Source organism: Dama dama, chromosome X (genome assembly GCF_033118175.1).
Source record: "Dama dama isolate Ldn47 chromosome X, ASM3311817v1, whole genome shotgun sequence".
Taxonomy (NCBI): domain Eukaryota; kingdom Metazoa; phylum Chordata; class Mammalia; order Artiodactyla; family Cervidae; genus Dama; species Dama dama.
The window spans coordinates 39,143,828-39,166,269 of NC_083714.1; the positions used below are offsets into that span (position 1 = coordinate 39,143,828).

A 22,442-nucleotide genomic window follows, 5' to 3' on the forward strand; every position below is an offset into this window, starting at 1 on the left:
AAAGCCATATTTAAAGGAAAATTCATAGCCTTAAAATACTTTTATCATTAAACAACAAATACTTAAGATACAATACGCTGGATATTTATTGCAAGTGTACACTGTGCAGGGCCTGAACAAAATATATTTAATCTTCATAGTACTTAGGAGGTGGGTACCATGTTTTGCCCTTCATAATACTTAGGAGGTAGGTACTATATTTTGCCCTATTTGAAATGCTCAGAAGTATAATTAGGCACATCCATACCATGTTCTAACTATGACATGTTTCTAAGAACTATTTCACATAATCCTTGATCCAATGCCACAAATATTTATTAGTGCTTATTATACACAGGATACTATGACAAAGAGATGAAGAATAGATGTTTTCTACCCTATAAAATCCAGTCATGTGTGTTCCTGATGTAGATGATACAGCTCCATTTATGATTGCAACTAACTCTACTAGCTAAAATTGATTGCATTAAATGCTAAAACTGATACATAAACCCATGGTTGCAGAGAGTAAAGATTCCAACTGAAATCGGGGCAGGAGTCCATTGTGGTGCTTGTTGCCACTGCTCAGGGAAGCATCTCTAAGTTCAAACAATTAGTTAATGTGATCAAAGCAGGAAGAGCACATACATTTTCACTTTATTAAAATATTGCATAGATACAGAGCAGTTGGGCACATCCATTCTAAGGCACTGTCCTGGTTTGAATGCAATTCCACAAGAGAGAAAAGAGAAGCCATTACATTCAGTATTATTAACCTCTACATTCAGACTCCTCCCCTGTTCCATGTTTATTGCTACTGGGATCTCAATTTCATCCCCAAACTTATAGCAGCATCATACTGGGACCTGGATGACAAAATGAAGGACACATCCTGGCTCTAGTACTTGGTATGAATTGACACTTAACTACAAACTCTCTTGCGCTGCTCTCCATTTGTTTCCCAACTCTTGTTTAACTAAAGATATTATAAACTCTTTACAAATTAATTTTTAATAGTTTCCATTAAGCCTAGAACAGGACTAGTTAGGCACATAGTACATACCCCCACAATGCTTATATTAAATATCAGTTGCAAGAACTTTAATGGAATAGAAAAAAATATACTTTCCCTAATTCTAGTTTAAGGAAAGGATGACTGGTATCTTCACAAAGGAAAATACTTGAATGTCCTATTGCTTGCATTTTTTAACAAGGAACTAGGCTGAATGAATATTTTCATGTATTAACAGCTTTAACTGACAAAGAGAGTTCTTCCTTTGCTATAGGAACTTGAGTCATTACCACTAGTATATGAGAACATTTATATAAGTAGCAATGTGTGTGTGAGATTATAAGTAAAATTCAAAGAGGTTACAAATCACTGAGCAACACATAAATATCTGAATTACTGACCCTCACCTCCTTAAATGATGTGTTTATGTTACATAAAAAAAATAAGTGTAAAGATTATTTCATAAAAGCCTTGAAGCAACCGGAAATAGCTAGGCTTGGGAACAATCAGGTTATACAGATAGCTATAGAAATATGTGTTAAAGGCAGTGTGTTCCAAGAATATTTGCAGAATACGAGCTCTGTGGGTTATTATTGGGTATACATGAAAACGGGTCCTGGGGTCAAACAGGATTACAAAACACTGAGCCAAAAGAGGTACTTTTTCCATCTTCATGAGAGGACCTCTCAGAATCCTCATAGGCTGATGTGCACTGTGAATCTACAAAGCAGAAATAGCAGGAAGGGATTCCCAAACTTACTTGCAAACTATCTTATAGAAATAGGTGTTCTATGACACACACTTAGGGAGACACTGAATTAAAGAATGGGTAAAATTTTAAAGCACTGACAGACACACAGTTGAATAGCAAAGGAGAGTGAAAAGCAATGGATACTGGTTCCTCAGTCAGTGTAAATTAAATTAGAGTCTACTTGTATGACTTCAACTGGCAAATGGGTTCTTCCACAAAGAGTTGACTTATCCTGGGAACAAAATAAATCATGAAACCAATACTCAGCTCTGAGCAGCATCACCCCAGACTGCCAACTAAGCAGATTAGTCAACTTTGCAAAATTCAAAAGTAAAGATTAAAATTCTAATTTCTTCAAAAACAAAATTTTCAATGGAAAGAACCCAGTTCATAGCAGGCAAACGAAATTCTCTTCATCCATGTGTTCCTAACACATTTTTATTATTTCATAAAATACACTGTCTCCTTTGTTGTCACTTGGGACACATATAAAGTTTTAAACTAATATAATCACTTTTAATAATGACAGCAGAATAATTATGGTAATACTGTAATAGATATGCCAGATAAATATGATAATCCATTATGTTGACCCTACCCTGAAAAGGATTGCCATTATTTTTATGCTGACATTTATGATATGGTTGGCTTGGTTCACAAAAATTGTCAATGTAATAAAAAAAATGAGTTGCAGAGACAGCATAAATCAAATCTATGAAAACTGAAAGAGTAGGTAGATACTCTAGAATTCATATAACTTGGAAGATGGGTTTTTAAAGTAGAAAAAAAAGCTTTTCTTTTCTTACAAGCTCAAACAAAAGAATTCTTCCAAGACAAACAGGCTGCTGCATGTTTAAGATTTTGTTTTGGGGTTAGTTATCAATCTCTGTAGGATTTGTTTCCTTTAACAATCCTTAAAGAAGTCCTCTAAAGTGAGTGACTTGGTGCATAATAAGGCCTGCTCTCTGTCTGAAGCTTTTAGAACAATGACTACACTTGTATGGCTTCTCCCCTGTATGAATTCTTAAATGAATAACAAGGCTTGGTCTCTGTCTAAAGCTTTTCCCACAATAATTACATTTAAAAGGTCTCTCTTCAGTGTGTGTTCTCTGGTGCAAAGTAAGAGCTGTCAGCCTACTAAAACTCTTCCCACAATTATGACATCTATGAGGTTTCTCACCCGAATGAGTTTTCAGGTGTCTTTTAAGACTTGATCCATGACAAAAACTTTTCCCACACTCAAGACATTTATATGTTTCTTCTTCAGAATGGGTTCTCTGGTGCCCTATAAGGTGTGACCGCCGAGTGAATCGCTTTTTACACACAGTGCATTCATAGGGTCTCTCCCCTGTGTGAAGTCGTTGGTGTCTGTAAAGGTCTGAACTACGGAGGAATCTCTTTCCACATTCAGGGCACTTATGAGGTTCCTCTCCTGAATGAATTCTCTGGTGCCCTGTAAGTTGTGACTTTCGAGCAAAACATTTCCCACACTGAGAACATCGGTGAGGTTTGTCACCCGGACTCTTCTTCTTATGGGGTCTTGGGTTGAGAGGTTCTTCCAAGTTGGAGCTCTCAGGTTTCTCTCCTGCTGAGGGGTTCTGATGCTCTACAAGTTTTGTTAAATCTCTCTGTAAATCCTCTGGAGGGGTTTCCCATTGATTTTCTAGCTGTACATAGTCTTTTTGCAAAATGGGGCCATGAAGAGCATTCCCCTCTAAAGTAACAATAAATGGATACATATTCTCCAGTTTTTTCTGTTTCTCTGAAGTATCTTCTTCATTTTCTATTCCAATCTCAAAACCTGAGAGAAGAAACAGAATACATATCTCACCATGTCCCACATGGAAAAGAACATGAGGGAAAATGAAGAGTTTATATTAAACCATTCATAGAAATAGAGATGTTCCTTAGTAGAATCCAAAACTCTTTACCCTGATCAAGGTTGATTTTTTTCTTTTCTTTCTTGTGTGGTATCAATGAACAATTACTTACCTAACTTGGAATCAAGTAATTGCTTAATTTCTTTGGAATCTTGCAGTTCCTTCACCCATGCCTCTTCTCTATGTTCCAATGGAAAGCTCACGTCAAGTTTTGGTATTGGGTATCCTTGCCAGAAGAAAGATGAGAAGCATAATAGTTTGGGTTATCAAAGGTTTTTACAGAGTTAAACATGATATCTTGGACATGTGGCTGCTTAATATTCACTTCCTCCTCAATTACTATTACATCACCTGGAATCTCTTGCAAGAGTCTTTTTTCTTTAAAGATAAGAACAAAAAATGAGAGAACAACCTTTTGTGTTCAACTTAAGGCACTCTTCCTCTAACCTATGGAAGGGGAGTGAATCAATTCTGTGCTGAAATCAATACACTAAATTGCTACTTTATCTATTTTGATAATAGAATTATTAAGGTTAGAGCCAAGAGAGTGAAGTGAAAGTGTTAGTCACTCAGTTGTGTCTGACTCTTTGTGACCCATGGACTGTAGCCCACCAGGCTCTTCTGTCCATGGACTTCTCCAGGCAAGAATACTGAAGTGGGTTGCCATTTCCTTCTCCAGGGGATCTTCTCGACCCAGGGATTGAACCTAGGTCTCCCACACTGTGGGCAGACTCTTTACCAACTGAGCCACCAGGGAAGACCCTAGGTTAGAGCCAAAATATGAAATAAATCTTCATAAAGTTGGTATTGAAACTGAGAAATGCTGATATTGAGTACTATATGAAGAGAAAGAGGTAAAGCCAGAAGTTTTGCAACTGCTTATTGGAATAATTTCAATTGAGATTTCCAAATTATAATGGAAACTGTCTGGGCTGACAACCAGAAAAGCAGTTTATGTTTGCTTCAGCTGAAATTTGGAAGTGGACTGATTCTCCTGAAATTACCCCAAGTAACCATTAAAGAGTGTTTCTCACTATCAGGCTAAGGACAACTGAAGAAATTTCTCCATTCAGTGCCCCCTCCCCGTGTCCTATTACCCTCTCCTTATTGAGAGCCTCTCTGCTCAGTCTCTCTCCACACCCCTTCCTCGCCTTCTCTGCTCTGCCTAAGTTAACTGGTCCGTCATCAAGTGTGGGTTGGAAGTAGCTCATTTGAGATAGAAATGCAGCATGATGTTTAAATATTAGCACCATTAAAATAATATTAGCAGGTTAATTTGATGAATTTTAACCATTATATCAAAACATAGGAAGTGGACTAAAATATCTTATTTTATATTTTCATGGAAAAAAAGATCTTTTAAGATTAAGAAACAAAAATGTGCTTCATATAAAATTCTGTTTAAATTCACTATATTGTTTTTTTTGGGGGGGGGGGTTTCAAAGCTAAGAATAGGATGAGAGGGCAATGAGACCAAGGTCAAATAAACTGGAGGTCACAGGTCAAAGGAAAGCTGCCATTATGTATTAAAAATGGAAGCAAACTGAAACTTGAAATAAGCAGAGAGAGTAGCAAAGGCCTACGTGTCAAATACTGATGTATAACCTAAATGCAGGAAGGGAGACAGGTTTCCAGTATGATACCATGAGGAGCTCTGTAGACCTATTTCCCAGTTTAACTGGTGAAAATTATTAAAAATAATACAAGAAACATTTAAAGTCTAGGAAATTAAGAAACATCTATTTTTAATACCCCCAGAAGGGGGAAAATGGAATAGAGTTACATACAAGAAATATTTCTACATCTCACTGACATTAAGTCAGTATAAATCTGAAGCTGATTATAAGTCAAGATGTACATGTTAACTCTAGAGTAACCACTAAGGGAATAACTAAAAATTGTGAAAATTCATTAAAGTCAGTAAAATGTTACATTTAAAATATTTACTTGGTGTCAAAGAAAGCAGTAAATGACAGATAGAGGGACAGATATGAGACATAGATATGAGACATATCCAAAAATGAAAACTAAAATAGCAGATACAAATCCAACCATATCAAAGATAAGATTAAATGGTATGAATTAAACAACTCAATCAAAAGGCAGAGATTGTCAGACTGGATTTTTAAAAATCCAACTATATGCTATCCAAGGAAACACACTTCAGATTCAAAGATACAAACAGATTGAATGTAAAGGGACAGAAGAAGATATGTCATGCAAGCAGCAAGCAACCATAAGACAGCCAGAATGACTATATTAATATCAGACAAAATAGATAGTAGAACAAGAGAATCACTTCATAATGATAAAAGGATCAATCCACCAGGAAGATGTAACAATTATAACCATATGTGCACTTTGCAGTAGCAAAATATATGAAAAAAAATGTAAAAAGAAATAGACAATTGATAACAATAGTTGTGGACTTCAATACCTCTTTGCACTGCTAGATAGAAAATTTAGGCAGAATATCAACAATAGAAGACTTTAAATACCATAAACCAACTAAACATCACAGACGTTTACAGACAACACTCCACAGCGAACAACAGCAGAATATACATGCTTCTTAGGTGCAGAAAAAATTGTACAGGACAGTCGAGATGCTATAACATAAAACAAATGCTCAAAAATGTTAAAGGATCACAATTACAAAGTACATTCCCCCACTAAAATGACATCATAAATAACAGAAAGAAAATTGGGAAAGTCACAAATATAAAGAAATTGAACAACACATTCCTAAGTAACCCATCAGTCAAAGAAGAAATCAAAAGGGAAACTAGAAATATTCTGAGGTAAATGAAAATGAAAACTTTGGGAGGTAAAACCAGTGCTTAGTTAGAGGGAAATTTATAGCTATGAACGCCTACATTAAAAAGGAAGAAAAATCTCAATAACCTAACTTTACACCTTATACCATACCCTGGATGCAGACAGGAAATGTGTGCTCAAACTTGAGCTTCTTCCTGAATGTTAACTTCATGCAATTTTTAATTATATACCAACTCCACCCCTACCCACCTCCATTATTCTGCATAACACACAGATCCTTATGCCTCTGGGGCACTCAGTCTCCTCTTCCTGGACTCTCAGAGCCCTGCTTCTGACACTATCACCAGTTTGTATTCTCCAACCTATGCTCAAAGCCCATGTCAGTAGAGGCCACTAACCATTCCCCTTGACCTGTCTCCCACCCTTCTGACCTGAGTTCCCATCCTCTAGTGACTGCAGCCATGAAATTAAAAGATGCGTGCTCCTTGGAAGAAAAGCTATGACAAATCTAGACAGCATCTTAAAAAGCAGACATTACTTTGCCAACAAAGGTCCATATAGTCAGAGCTGGTTTTTTCAGGAGTCATACATGGATGTGAGAGTTGGACCATAAAGAAAGCTGAGCACGAAAGAATTGATGCTTTTGAACTGTGGTGTTGGAGAAGACTCTTGAGCATCCCTTGGACTGCAAAGAGATCAAACCAGTCAATCCTAAAGGAAATCAATCCTGAATATTCATTGGAAGGACTGATGCTAAAGCTGAAGCCCCATTACTTTGGCCACCTGATGTGAAGAGCTGACTCATTAGAAAAACCCTGATACTGGAAAAGATTGGAGGCAGGAGGAGAAGGGAGCAACAGAGAATGAGATGGTTGGATGGCATCACTGACTCAATGGACATGAGTTTGAGCAAGTTCTGAAAGATGGTGAAGGACAGGAAGCCTGGCGTGCTGCAGTCCATGAGGTCGCAAAGAGTCGGACATGACTGAGTGACTGAATTGAACTGAAAATATAGAAGCAACCCAAGTATACATTTATGAAAAATGGATAAGCTAAATGTGATATATACATACAAAGGATTATTATTCAGCCTTTAAAGGGATGGAAATTCTGACATATGCTACAACATGAATGAACCCTGAGAACATTGTGCTAAGTGAAATAAGCCAGTCATGAAAAGACAAACACTGCATTATTTTACATGAGGTACACAGAGTAGTCAAATTCATTAAAACAGAAAGTTGAATGGTGGTAACCAGGAGCTGGTGATGGGGTGGGGGGCAGGGTGTGGAATGTAGAAATGAGAAGTTGTGTAAATGGGTATAGAGTTTCAGTTTTACAAGATGAAAACAGTTATGGAGATGGATGTTGTGAATGGCTCCACAAAATTACAAATGTATTTAATACCTCTGACCTATACACATAAAAATTGTTGAGGTTGCAAATCTTAGGTTGTGGGTATTTTATCATGATAAAAAAATTGAAAAGAGAAAAATGGGCTTCCTGAGCAGGGTCATTAGCTTAAGGGATTTTCAATCCCACTCGATCTAAGGTGCTTTGTGACCAGCTATTCCCAGAGAGATATTTCCTCCTTCTACTCTTGATCAGAGTGGCCCATTTCCATCAGGCATTCCCCAACCCTAGAGAGCTCTTGAGCTCTCAAAACAGAAACCAAAGAAAGGAAATCAAACCCTTGCCTTACCAGGGTCAAGAAAGGGCTGGCCTTCCCCAGCAGCACTGAAGCTCAGCTCCTGAGGCCCAGCTTGTGGGATCCATGCCTCTGCCACTGGGACTTCTGGGGCAGGTCCCATTACTTGGAGTGGGGGTGACTCCAGGTGGATGTTTGGTGGTATGTGTGCCATTCCCACTGGTGCCAGTTCTTCCAAGAGCATTTCCTGCCTATCAAGCTGGAGGAAATGCCAGAACCATCACTAAAAGTCCAGACCATCCCTGCCCAGTAGCAATATAATGCAAGCTACCCATGTCCTTTTAAATTTACCAGAGGCCATATGAAACAAAAAAGGAAACAAAGTTAATCTTAACAACATAATTTAACCCAATATATCTAAAATATCATAATTTCAGAATGTAATCAATTTAAACAATTGTTAGTGAGATATTTTACCTACTCTTATTATTTTTTTAATTTATTTTTATCTCTTGTTTCATATTAAGTTTTCAGAATGTGCTGTGTATGTTATACTTAGAGCATATTTCAACTTGGAATAGCCACATTGCAAGTGCTTAAGAGCCACACTTGGCTATTGGCTACTGTGCTGGGTAGTGCATGATTAGACCATACAAAGATAAAATCTTATATGGTAAGGTAAACCAGAAAGACAGAGAAAGGGAAACCATAAATTCATCCTATCCTAGGAGGCAGGGAACCTTGGATGACTCCTGCTCAGGCAGGCTAACAACAGAGCCCAATCGACACCCCCTGCTGGAGTGCCCCTAATGCCCACCCACAAGTACTTCCTGCCTTCTCCCAAAGATTCTGCCTCTGCTCAGCTATGGGTTTCACTTGATGGTTCTGAACAGAGACCAGTGCCACCACCCCTATAGGGCATTTTGCCTAGGATGGTAGGTGGTGGCTATCACAATGTACTGAGCCAGAGATGGGAGTCTATATAATTCACAGGGAAGAATTGCTTCACTTCCCAAACCATTTAGGAATGTTCCCTCAAACACTCACATAGGTAAAAAGAATCTGTCAAGGATCTCACCCTGTTGGTTATATAAACACAAAATATTTTTGCATATTTTAGCATGATTTGGATTTTCTAGAAAAGCATTACTTTGGCAATCAAAGAAAGACTATACTATTTATTGTTCCAATTGACCAAGAGTTATTTGTCACTTTGAGAAATCCTATGACCAGCAGCAACACCACTCATAATGTTTGAGTGTACCATATCACTCAGAAGTTCTGGCTGTCACATTCCCAGTGTATCTATGCATAGAGTCAAGCAAATGACAACTCCCTAAAGTTTTGGTGCAGTCAAGCCCAAATACATGCACAAAAATGCTTATTAGTTCATAAGAAATCACATTCCTTTTCTTTTATATTCCTTCTAGACTCTACTCAACTCAGGGTTGGCAATATGTTCTTGTAAAGAGACAGACAGTAAATATTTTAGGCTTTGTGGGTAGTACTCGAGTACTGGTCTGTTGTCTCTTCTTTTTTTAACAATCCTTCAAAAAGGTAATAACCATGACTATTTCGTGGGTTGTATAAAAATAGGCTTTGTGTAATATTTGGCCCACAGGGCACTTATTATATTGATTTTTTCCCTAATTTTGTATATGTAATTTGTATTATTCATAAATTTCATTTTAGGATAGTAAAAGGGACATAACCAAATATTTGTTATAGAAGTGGAGTTGGGTTTAATAGTTGAGACTGTCTGGAGCCTATTCCAGCAGAAGGAAAAATTGGAAAGCTCCAGCAGGGAAATCCTGTGGTACCAGTCAGAAGGTCTGATCCAAGATCCCAACCTCTTTTCTCACCTGCTGCTCTGGTATCTCAAGTTCTCTCTGTAAGTCTTCTATCAGTGACACAACTCTTTCTCTGTTCTCTGGGCAATGTTCCCTCACCCAAGTCTCTATCTCTGTGGGGAGAATCGTTAGGAACTGCTCCAACACCAGCAGCTCCAAGATTTGCTCCTTAGAACGCATCTTTGGCTTCAGCCATTGACAGCAGAGCTCCCAGAGTTTGTTGAAAGCTTCATGAGGCCCAGCTGCTTCTTTGTACTGGAACTGCCGGAAGCGCTGGCGGAAGACCTCACAGTCAGTATCATATTCTTGAAACACCGAGCCCTGATTCAAGGAGGCCTGGATTGCACAACCCAGGGCCACAGCCATTGCCCTCTTCCAGCAATGTGCAATTTATATGGAACTTGAAGTGGCAGATTCAAATTTCTTTACTTCTGTTATCCTCCAGGTGGAGCCACCTATGTATACGCTGAGGTCGGGACAAAATGAGAAAAGAGAAACAGTAGTGATTACCAGAGGGCAGATTTACCTCCCTTAACTTGCTTCCTTTTCTCCAAAGCCCTAAGGAAGCAAATCAATCTTTGAGGGGGATGGAATTGAGAATCTGATGAAAGCCATGAACTCTCTTCTAGAAAAATACACATCACATGAAATTCTGCATTTAATTTCAATAAGGCTATAAAATCTTCAAGACCATCTATGGATTCTCTAGAAATGTACTCTCCAATCTGGTATTCAATAGTCCCATGTGAGTTGGGGGGAGAGATAAATTAGGAGTTTGGGATTAACATATACACATTACTATATATAAAATAGGTAAACAACAAGGACTTACTGTATAGCACAGGGAATTATACTCAATATCTTGCAATATCCTATAACACAACAATGTAAATTAACCACACCTCAACAGAAAAAGTGGGTTTCCCCGATAGCTCAGTTGGTGAAGAATCTGCCTGCAGTGCAGGAGACCCTGGTTCAATTCCTGTGTTGGGAGAATCCAATGGAGAAGGGATAGGCTACCCATTCCAGTATTCTTGGGCTACCTTTATGGCTCAGCTGGTAAAGAATCTGCCTGCAATGTGGGAGATCTGGGTTCGATCCCTGGGTTGGGAAGATCCCCTGGAGAAGGGAAAGGTTACCCACTCCAGTATGCTTGCCTGGAGAATTCCATGGACTGTATGGGGTTGCAAACAGTCGGATACGACTGACTTTCACACTTTGACTTTCAACAGAAAAAAGCAGGCCTACATGGATGCTTAAATTAATTAAACTAAAATTTCAATTTCTCACTTATACTAGCCACATTTCAAGTGCTCAAGTGACATCTTTGTGTGGACATATATACAATGGAATATTACTTAGCCATAAAAAGGATGAAATATTGCCATTTGCAGCAATATGGATGGATCTGCAGATTGTCATACTGAGTGAAGTAAGTCAGACACAGAAAGACAAATATCATATGATATCAAATGTGCAGAATCTTAAAAAATGATACAAATGACTTATCAACAAAATAAAAAGTTACAGATGTAGAAAGTAAATGTATGGTTATGAGGGGGTAAGGGGGGGAGGGATAAATTGGAAGGTTGAGATTGACATATACACACTACTATATACAGAACAGATAACTAATAAGGACCTACTGTACAGGGAACTCTACTCAATACTCTGTAATGGCCTATATGGGAAAAGAATCTAAAAAAAGAGTGAATATATGTATAACTAGTTCATTTTGCTGTACGCCTGAAACTAACACAACACTGTAAATCAACTATATCCCAATAAATTTTTTTTAAAAAAGGAGAGACATCACTGCAGAAAATTCTATTGGACAGCTCTGCTCTAGAATTCCATGGACCTAAAGCAAAGAAACCCTTCCCTTAAACGAACCCCTCCAGATTTAGTGGCTTCTGAACCCACTTCCAACCTAATTCCCACTGTCTTGTGGTTTTGCATACAGCTAGGCCACAGAAGAAATGGCAAGCAATATTTACAATGGTGAAGAACCCTAAAAGTTCATCTACCTTTGAGGAGCCCTTAGTCATCTTCAACCATGGGGATCTGAGCTAGACTCATGCGTTGCAAAGAGAGTAAACCACCAATCCCTTATTCCTCCCCGCTACAGGGGTCTCCTGTAGTTCAGCCAACACCACCATGACCCTCACCCTGAAACAGCATTCTAAGTGACTTTCTCATGAGAAAAATACATGGCAACAAGGCAGGCCAGCAGGAATCAGGTCTGCATTAATAACCAAGGACATTTCTCACATTTGTCACGCCTTGTGCCAGGTACTGTTCTACGCCTCCCACATATATTGGTTCATTTAGCCCTTACCCAACATCAGGAAGTGGGCTCTAGTACTGTGTCCTGAACACAGGTGAGAGACTGAGGTAAGGATAAGGAGGACTGAATAACTTGTTCCAAGTCACACAGTAAATGCCAGAGGGGAGTGGCAAAGAGTTTGGAACCGACCTACTACTGCAATGCTAAAGTCTAAAAACATCCAAATGTTCTCAGTGTGATCTCTGAGGTCACAGAGGCCCTCACATACATGTCTCCACAGATGCCAACCCTAGTACCCACCCGGGCACTGTGGCTCTTCTCTGTCCGTATTTTCGGGGGCATCTCATGTGCCTCTCCTCCTTCTTGGAGTGGGACAAGGAAAAAATACTCATGATTCCAGCCAGTCATCCCAAATGGACACAGTCCCCATCTCACCTTTATCTTGATGGTAGTCTGGGTTTCGGCGTCAGACCCACCTAGTGATAACCTGCTAGCTGTGTGATGCTGACACCCAGGGCTTCTGTCGTTAACACGAGATAATCACAGCATCTCTTTCCTAGAAGTTCCCTCGGCAGAGCCCACTGCAGGGAACAGCAGCATGCTTGGCACAGAGGAAGTGCTCAGGAAAGGTCATTTCCTAGGAAGCTTCTATTTAACCTCCACCCTGCCAAGACACCTAAATATCTCGGGGGCACCCAGGGACGTGCCTTGAACGTGCTCCAGCCTCGCAGCTGGGCAGCCCTTCCCCACCGGTCCCAAACCTTACACCACGTCGACCAGGGAACTGACCCTCCGGGTTTCCCCCGCGTCGGCCCCTCCGGAGAAAAACTTCACTCCATCCCAGGGCGGATGGCTCCTCCCCAAACCCTCATGAGTGAACCCGGGCCCACAGGGCCCGTGGATGAATAAGGGTGTAAACAGAGGGCACTCGGGAAAAGGATCGGGGGACAAGCCAAAAAGCGGGTTGAAAATCGGGTACCCGCGGTGCGGCGCGGCCCCAGCGCGCTCCCGGGGGAGGATGTTGAGCTCCCCGCCCCGGAGAAGCCCGGGAAGGCCTGGCGGGTCGCAGGGGACGGCGGCGGGGACCCGGGCCGGACATGGGGCCCTCCGCCTGTCGCTCCTTCCCGCGCCCGCCGCCCGATCGGGACTGGAGGCGGCGGGTTAGCTCAGCCCGAGCGAGATGAGAGCCCGGCTCCCCGCGCCCGCGCCCGCGCCCCAGGGACGGCCACGCCCTCTGGCCGCTCCGGGACTCACCGCCTCAGCGCCCGCGGCTCTCCCAGCCTCACCGGGTGCAGCTGCCCATGGCGCAGGCGCGCGGTCGCGCTGCGGACTACAACTCCCGGCAGGCTCCACGACACTCGCCCAGCGATCTCAGTCTCTAAGGATGCTGACGCGGGAGAGGCTGGGATTTTCCTTGGCCTCCCTCGGCCCTGAGGCCTCTTTGGAAGCGATCCCATTTCCGGTCTTAAACGCCTGTACATTCCCGGGGATTGGGTGGGGCATGCCGCTGTTCTAGATCCTAGCGATGGCTTCTCTCCCATCAGCCCTAGAGTAACTGGAGTGGCTGGGGACTTCCTGAAATCCGTTATGACTGGATCAATGCTTCTCAAACCTCTTTTTAGGAAGAATTTCTTGTGAGGACCTGTTAAAAATTCAGCTTTCTAGGCTCTCCCCCGACACCCGTACGCATTGGATCTCGCGTGAGCTGGAGGATTCGCATTTTAATAAGCTTTCCTGGGGATAATGACCCTGATCTTTCCCTTCCGCATCATAGTGCCCTTGAGCTATCTTTGTATTTTCTCCTTAAAGAACTAGGATTTGACGAAGCTCAGTTCAGTTCAGTCGCTCAGTCGTGTCTGACTCTTTGCGACGACCGCAGCACGCCAGGCCTCCCTGTCCGTCACCAACTCCCGGAGTTTACTCAAACTCCTGTGCATTGAGTCGGTGATGCCATCCAACCATCTCATCCTCTGACGTTCCCTTCTCCTCCCGCCTTCAATCTTTCCCAGCATCAGGATCTTTTCAAATAAGTCAGTTCTTCGCATCAGGTGGCCAGAGTATTGGAGTTTCAGCTTCAGCATCAGTCTTTCCAATGAATATTCAGGACTGATACCCCTCTCTGATTTCGGCCACCACCAGAGAGCTCTTGGATCTTTAGGTCGCCAACATGGCCCCGCCTCTTGTCTTCCAATTGGTCTTTCGCTGTTCCCGCCCCCGGAGTCAAATTTTCACTTCTGGGAGGTCAGCGGTGAATTTTGGCCAGGCCAGAGGCAATGTTGTCATCCGGAAGATGTAGTCCTCACATTTGACCCGAGCTAGTTTGTATGTGTGTCCTCACATCTGACCTGAGCTAGGGATGTGTGTGTGTGTGTGTGTGTGTGTGTGTGTGTGTGTGTGTGTGTGTGTGTGTCTTTGGACGCCAAACTTTGGTGTTGGTCCAAGACAGAGAAAAGAGCTGCCGGCAACCGTGCCTCCCAGAGGCGCTGGTGGAAGCTAGGCTGGAGGCAGGCACCCCACCATCCCGAACCCACAGAGGCCAAAGCGCTTGAAACAGCTCTGTCTCAGCTGGAGTTGGGCTCATGGACTGGGACTTGGCACCAGGGACACGCTGACTCCTGCAGATTTTGTGTATTGTTGCATGGGGCACCAGGTACCTTCACCAGCTGTTTTGGATGGTTTCCCGGCTTAGATGGTCTGCGTTTGACCCCAACTCCCAAGAACAAAAAGAGGTCCTTGTTGTGAAACCAGAGAAGTTTCTGTGGCTAGAGCCAAAGGAGGCCCCGCTCCAGGGCCTCTCATCTGCATTTCTATGGATTCTGCTGCTGGTCCCCAGAATCACTCAGGCAGCTCCTTGAGCTTTGCCATGGATGTGTGCCTTTGGCTGGAGAAGCGCATGGAGCAAGTCCTGAAGCTTCTCGTGATGGAGCAGTTCCTGACCATCCTGTCCTAGGAGACCCACAGCAGGGTGCACATGCAGCTTCTGCACCATCCAATAAACTTACCAAGAAGCTGTGACTCTTTTAAAATGCATACAGACAGAGCTTTTGAGAATGAGGGAAGAGGTGACTGAGAGAGAGATGTTTTATGTGGGCTTTGGTGGCCCCGACTGGAACATCACAATGTCTTACTTCCCCTCAAGAGTCTCCTGAGTAGAACGACATGGGCAAGTGACTTTGTAGTTTAGTCTGGAACTTTCACCCTCCAGATTCCAGCCCCAACCCAAGCACACAGAGGAACAGTGTAGAGTGCCTGTCTCCACAGGGAGGCAGGTCACTGCTGCAAATAGTCAGTGTCATCTTGGATCAGAGGGATTTGAATCCTGGCTCTGCCTGCTGCTCAGTGGCAACGTGACTTGGGGCAAATCACTTTCCTCTTTGGGCCTCAATTCCCTTTTGGTTAAATGGCATCTGGGATTTTGAGGATTTAAGGGAGACCAGCATGTACCTTTGGATCACATAGTCGATGCTTAAAACGGAGCAGGCCTGGTGTGATTTCTGCTTAAGGCACACCCTGCTGCTCCTGAGGCTGACATGGGAGATCCTCTTGAGCTCAGGACTTCTGGGATCCAGGGCACTCTGTGATCGTCCACAAGGGAACATCCCAGCAGCAGGGGACCACCAGGTGGCCTATGGAGGGGTCTGAAATGGAGCAGGTCAAAATTGCCCTGCTGATCAGTACCACATTGTGCCTGTGAGTAGCCACTGCCCTCCAGCCTGGGCAACATCTCTAGACCCCGTCCCCCCACCAAACAAACAAATGAAGTTGTTAGCTGTTGTATTAAGGTCAGCAGTCAGGGCTGTGGAATGGCCTCACTCCTGGGCAGGATGGAGCATGACTGCTAACAAGAGAGAGTTTCTGAAGTCTGAAGTCAAGGTGGAGTGAGTGTGGAATGAAAGACCTCAGAAATGGTGGTTTGGGGTCTTTCTGGAAGGGAGGAGCATGTCTTGGAGTCCCTCTTTTAAATTAAACTTTTCATTTTGATGTTACTGTAGATTGACAGGCAGTTGAAAGAAATAGAGATGTCTCTTTCCCCTTTCCCTCATTTCCCTAGTGGTGTGAAGTGAGAATCGTTCAGTCGTGTCCGACTCTTTGCGGCCTTGTGGACTATAGCCCGCCAAGCTCCTCTGTCCATCGGGATTCTCCAGGCCAGAATAGTGGAATGGGTTGCCATGCCCTCCTCCAGGGGATCTTTGCCACCCAGGGATCAAACCCTCGTCTTTTATGTCTCCTGCATTGGCAGACAGGTTCTTTTTTTTTCCATTTATTTTTATTAGTTGGAGGCTAATTACTTTACAATATTGTAGTGGTTTTTGCCATACACTGACATGAATCAGCCATGGATTTACATGTATTCCCCATCCTGATCCCCCCTCCCACCTCCCTCCCCATCCCATCCCTCTGGGTCATCCCAGTGCACCAGCCCTGAGCACTTGTCTCATGCATCCAATCTGGACTGGCGATCTGTTTCACACTTGATAATATACATGTTTTGATGCTGTTCTCTCATATCATCCCACCCTCACCTTCTCCCATAGAGTCCAAAAGTCTGTTTTATACACCTGTGGGCAGACGGGTTCTTTACCACTAGCACCACCTGGGAAGCCCCAAACAAGCTGGTATGAACATTTACTTGTTTGTTAAATTCTTTTTATGGTCGTTGCTTTAAAATTACAGTCAGATAATTCTGATACCTAATTCATTTTGGAGTTAGTGTCATTTGGTTGTCTTTTGTCATTCAAGTTGTGAATTTCCTGCTTCTTTGTATGAAGGGTAGTTTTCCATTGTGTCCTGGACTTTTGGCCTCATGTTAGGAGACAGTGGGTTCTGTGGAAGCTTGGTAGTGTAGCAGGCAGTCTCCCTGTTTGGGTTTGGAGAGCAGGCCCTGGCCTCCTGCTCTGGGCTGCGGTTGTGAAGACAGCGTGATTTTAAGAGCCTTTGTGGGGCCTTTGCCTTGCTTGGTTTATTGCAGGCTACTGGGGCTTCCTTGAGTTCCTGGGGAAATGGAAGGAGTTTCCCCAGGCCAGCCCACCTTGGGATTCTAGGTGAGGGAAAAGGATTCCCCCTGCTGCCCCCAGAGACAGGAATGCTTGCTGTGTGGGGAGCTTCTGGAGGCACGAGGCAGGGACCAGTGGGGATGGGGAGTATTTCCTGGGCCTGGGCTCTTTGTGGCCTGATTCCCTTTGCTGGTGCCTCCCAGCAGCAGAGTGTCTCTTGGGGGAGTGGAGAGGGCAGTTTCAGGCCCAGCAGAGAAGCAGTGCACTTCCTTGGCAGTGAATGGCAGTGAATGTCTTTCCTAGGGGACAGGAGTCTTGGGTCCTTGAGTGACCTAGGACTCCCCAACTATTCCCTTCATTGTTTTTTTTTTTTTCAGATTAAAGCTGAAAGAAGTCTGATATGAAGTGTGATCTCACCATCTCCACTGTGTCTGAGAGCCCCTGCAAAGACTGTTAGAATGAATAGAATTTCCTCTCCAGTGTAACCCAGGAAAATTATATCAACATAAAAACATATCAAACTAGAAGGACTGACAGGCATCTTTTATTTTAACCAGTGAAACAAGGGAGGATTTTGTTATTTTATTTTACTTTTTTTCTGCATTTTCCAAGATTATGGACAGGCATAAGCAGGTAGGTTATATGACTTTTTGGCAATGGCCAGCTCCACCCTGGTACAGCTCGTGTCAGCATCCACAGCCATTTGGACAAATCCAGGCCATTTCTGTGCCTCCCCAGTTGCCTACCAAGTAAAAAACTCACTGTGTTTTTGGAAGCCAGGGTGAGTTTTAGGTATTTATCTGCCAGCCTTCTGATGATTGGTATGGGCGTGTTAGGACTGACTTTAGAGGTTCCTCTATCCATGACTGGTTGATTCCACAGACAGCTTTCAGAAGAGAGCACAGCTGAGAGGGCCTGAAAAAGATGAGGAAATCCACTTAATCCAGTGGACCTAGGGACTTCTTGCCCCACACCCCTGCCACCTCCCTGCCACACACACTTGCTTTTAGCAAGTGGTCATAAGATATTGCTCTGGGGCATAGTATAATTTGAAATGTCAACCTTATCATTTCCTTCATTCTGTCATATACATGGGTCTGTGTTGAGAATCTCTGTTCTGTTCCATTGACATATTTTTGATTCTTGTTTTAGTTGCTAAATCTATAGTGTAGATCTTCACATCTTGAAACAGCTCACAATCATGACTGTTTCTACATGTTGTTTAGTTGCTCAGTTATGTCAACTCTTTGTGACCCCATGGACTGTAGCCCGCTAAGCTCCTCTGTCCATGGGATTCTCCAGGCAAGAATACTGGGGTGGGTTGCCATTTCCTCCTCCAGGGGATCTTCCTGACTCAGGGATCAAATGTGCAAGAGGATTCCTTATCACTGAGCCACCTGGGAAGTTTTCACATGGATTTTTTTATTTGACTGAATAATCTGCTCATTTCATGGCAAAATCCTGTTGAGGTTCATGACTGTGCTTGCACTAAATTCAGAGATGTATTTTGGGACGAACTGATAGGATGGCAGTAATTAATTTTCCTGTCATGCAAGAAATGGTATTTTTAGTCTTAAAACAGAAAACAAAAAGCTTCAAGCACATTTCTCTCTAGTTTCAAAAATTATATTCATGTGTGTTTTGTAGTCAGTGTGAAATGGACACATCATTTCTGCTATTTCATATTTTATTGTTAGAGCACATAATATCTTCTTTTATGTATTTAACTTATATCCAATAGTTTTTATAAAATATATGGGTTAATGACTTGTTATTCCAAAGAGACACCCACTTAAGACAAAGGCAATTTTTCTAATTTCCTTATGTAAATAAATTATAGTATATCAATAATATGATATAAAATGCAGCTATTGAAAATGGTGAAGGGGTCCTCTATGTATTGACCTGGAAAGAATATCCAAGAAATAATAGTTGAAGAAAGAAACTTGAAAAACAATATGTGTCTTAGTATCACATTTGTCTTTCTTCAGAGTCATCTATATTGATAAAAGTAAATGCAAAGAATAAAATCTGAAATATTTACAGCAAGCAAATGGCAGTTCTTCTGGGGTAGGAGTGTAAGATGGGGGAATAAAGAAAAGGGGTGGAGAGATGGATTACTAGTTGATCTCTGTAGATGTAATGTATTTTCTACAACAAGAATCTAAAAATGTGAGTCAATTCTATAAAATTATTTAAATAAAGAAAGCTTCCTAGAAGCATAAATTTGAGACACAGAGAGGTGCAAACATCAAGGCAGGTTGACGCAGATTCGGACTGTTTTCTCCAAGAAAAGAGCACTGGGGCTCAGAAGAAAGATATCATCAAAACCCCCAAACAAACAAACAGTGAACCAGCCTGTAACTAGAGTTCAAAGCAAGGGCACAGACTTTGCCAGGGAAGACTCTCTACCAGTCTGTGGCTTTAAGAGGTTCTCATTCAGGAGAGAAAGAGAAGGTGATGATATGCATTCTCCAGTCTCAGGCTTCCATTTTATGAGGAATACATTCCTGATCAGAACAGCGGCAGCAGCAGCAGACCTCTGCTCAGGGTGTCTGTCTGCCAGGCACTTCTCCAAAGGGCTTAATATACTCTGGCTCATGTAATGTCATAACAGCTTTGGTGGGTCTTACCCAGTGCCCACTTACCCAGAAGAGGGCACTGAGGTACAAAAAAAACATGTAACTGGCCCAAGGTCATACAGCTGGTATGTGGCAGAACCAGGAAGTGAACCCAATTTGTTTGGCATAAGGGCCCCAGCCTTCTACCCCTTCAGTTTGCCTCCTCTTGATCCTTGTGGAAGACAAGGAAACAATTTCCATCCCTCTATTTGTTCTGAACATTGAAAACAGTATCATAGTGCCTTTACATGGTCCTACATGGGTGAGAGGAAACCTGGATAGCCGAGCCTTCCCTGCCACTCAAGGAAGGGGGCACATGGCCTGGGTCCCTTGTCCAGGCATCCATATCTCGGTCTCCTCAGTTGTCATGTGAGACTGAGCAGGGCAGCCAGTGTGGGGCCAAGTCACATTTCCTCATAATAGTCATTTTAGTTCCTTAAACAGTAGCACTGTAAAAAACACAAAGCCTGATCTTCACTGTTAATAAAAACATCCTGTAGAAGTCTATGTCCTACTTTGAGACAATATCCACATGGGTCACACACTCTTAACATTAACTATCTAGTTGTTCTATATCAGAGACTCACAGGGTAATATGGCGTGAGAAGTCTGACCACTCACAACTATATTTTCTACAATTTAACACGCCATTTATGTGAATTGGTATTAAACAAAAAGCAGTAATTTGAGACTCACTGCCAAGGCTGGCAATGAGATCAAGGAAGTATAGCGAATCCTACCTTGAATTGAATTACCTTGAAGCTTTCACTGGATGATTGGATCTTGAAACCACAATTGCTGACATTACTCAGCAGACCTGTTGAAATGCAATGAACATAGTTAGGACACTTTTTGTATTTCCTCCCATGGGAGAAGTTTTAACAGAGAGATTTTGCTCAAGTCCAGGAAGAGCCAGGACTTCTCTGGCCATCCAGTGGTTAAAAATCTGCCTTCCAATGTAGGGGACAGGGATTTGATCCCTGGTCATGGAACTAAGATCCCACATACTGCAGGGTAACTAAACCCACATGCCACAACTACTGAGGAAACACACTCTGGAACCCACAGGCCACAACTAGAGAGAAGCCCACCCACCACAACTAGAGAAGCCTGTGCGCTGCAATGAAGAGCCCACCTACTTTAACTAAGACTGGACAAAACCACATAAATAATTTTTTTTTGAAGAGAGAGCTACCAAAAATAAATAAATAAAAAGAAAGAGCCTAAGACAAGAAAACTGAATGTCCAGGGAACAGATACACAGATGGTACCCAAACATAGGTGATAGTCTGCCCTGTCTTCCAGCGCCTCTAATTCAGTGTGTTCATGCCTGAACACGGAGTAACTCAGGTGGTGGCAGCCATGGTCAGATCTTACCACTGCACGTGACCAGAGTGTTCTGAGCCATTGTGAGTCATCATGACTCCTCTTGGTGCCTAACCAATCAGGTCCTGGGACTTAGAGAAAGGTAGTGGGAGAAAGGAAAAAGTCATTTTCTTCCCCTTTTTTGCTCTCCCTTCCAGACCAATGGTTACTCCTGTGAAAAATGTGGCCTCTCAGAATAACCTTCGTGGTAAAACATTCAGATACATTTAGCTAATGTAGCATCTTTAGCTGCCATCACAAAATGAATTGGCTTGATGAACCCCAGCCCTGCTGGGTAAAAGTTATGTGACTACCATTTGCCCACATTAGGAAAACGTTGCTGCACATAGTAGTGTTTAAGAGTACAAGCTCAGGAGGCAGGCTGTTTAATTTCCAGTGCCAGTTCTGTGGGACCTTGGACAAGTCCTTTAAACTCTCTGATCCATCGGTTCCCCCTCTGTAAAGGGAAGAGGACAACAGCACTTCCTTCCTTTAGAGTTGTGAGGATTGAATGAGATGATGCTACTGAAGTGTTCAGAACAGTGTCTAGCACACAGGGAGTGCTCGGATGACCTTAGCATTCATCATTGTGGTCATCTCAGCCACAACGATTTGATGCAGCCTTAGTTGGATATACTGTATATTGAGTCCCTTCAAAGTTCACCCCCTGCCCAGTAACACTGTTCCCCTCCTCTTCATCGCATTTCCAAAGACAAGGTCTTGGCGTAAGGCAAAGTTCATGCTCCTCACAATATCAGAAGGGGCAGGGCTCCTGAGTCTCAAGCTGGTCTCAACGTCATGCAACGTCCTTGGTTATGCAATTACTTGTATTCTTTCAAGAGAGAACATTTCATTTGTATCCCTGAAAGTTCTGCTAGCATCTTTGAGAAGCATTGCTGGAATAACTTGGCATGGGCCATAGTCCCAGAGAGCTAGGACAACTATTCTTGCAGCCATGCGTGAGCTCAATTCCAGTTCTCACTGGGGCTGGGGATCCCGAGGTCTGTCTGTGACCCAGATGCGAGCCAGTCTGGGCATCTAGGCCAGAAGCACTGCTGCTGGTGCTACTAATGGTGCTCATTAGTCCCTGATTAAGGAGTCATCGCCCCAAGTCAGGCACAAGACCATGAAGTTCCATAGCCTACAGACACACCAACTATGGTCTATGTCTACAGTGTTGCTGGTGGCAGAGAGGGACATGTGCCTTCAGACCAGGACATTTTCATTAATGTAGTACAAGGCACTGATGTAAAGGTGAGCTTTGTGTCCAAATGGAA

General features: G+C 42.7%; 2 protein-coding genes and 1 long non-coding RNA gene across 4 annotated transcripts in view; 1 reads left to right on the forward strand and 2 right to left on the reverse strand.

Annotated features, from left to right (window-relative positions):
- Positions 1-17,656, forward strand: part of LOC133051970 (small integral membrane protein 10-like protein 2A) — a 47,783-nt gene extending 30,127 nt beyond the window's left edge. The window contains exon 2 of the mRNA XM_061136655.1: positions 17,557-17,656. The gene's annotated coding sequence lies outside the window, so the exon portion shown is untranslated. The remainder of the gene's footprint in view (positions 1-17,556) is intronic.
- ZNF449 (zinc finger protein 449) lies at positions 625-13,546 on the reverse strand. Of its 2 annotated transcripts, none has more exons than XM_061136191.1 (5): positions 13,440-13,546; positions 9,911-10,364; positions 8,103-8,307; positions 3,735-3,848; positions 625-3,543 (listed from the first exon to the last, which is right to left on the reverse strand). In XM_061136191.1, the coding sequence occupies exons 2-5, from the start codon at positions 10,262-10,264 to the stop codon at positions 2,657-2,659; spliced, it is 1,560 nt and encodes a 519-aa protein (XP_060992174.1). In that variant the 5' UTR covers positions 10,265-10,364; positions 13,440-13,546; the 3' UTR covers positions 625-2,656. The 2 variants fall into 2 exon arrangements, with proteins under 2 accessions (XP_060992174.1, XP_060992173.1); XM_061136190.1 differs by lacking the exon at positions 13,440-13,546 and adding an exon at positions 12,621-13,168.
- Positions 17,657-18,037: 381 nt separating the features above from the next.
- On the reverse strand, positions 18,038-21,147 carry LOC133051457 (uncharacterized). Its single transcript, XR_009691886.1, has 3 exons — positions 21,072-21,147; positions 20,541-20,617; positions 18,038-18,094 (listed from the first exon to the last, which is right to left on the reverse strand). It is a non-coding gene; the product is annotated as an uncharacterized LOC133051457 (long non-coding RNA).
- Between the last annotated feature and the right edge of the window lie 1,295 nt (positions 21,148-22,442).

Coding starts and splice junctions, on each gene's coding strand:
- ZNF449 (XM_061136191.1), bottom strand. CDS start 10,264: ATGGCTGTGGCCCTGGGTTGTGCAATCCAGGCCTCCTTGAATCAGGGC. Junction 3,849..8,102: donor CCAGCCCTTTCTTGACCCTG/GTAAGGCAAGGG, acceptor TCTTCTGGCAAG/GATACCCAATACCAAAACTT. Junction 3,544..3,734: donor ATTACTTGATTCCAAGTTAG/GTAAGTAATTGT, acceptor TTCTTCTCTCAG/GTTTTGAGATTGGAATAGAA.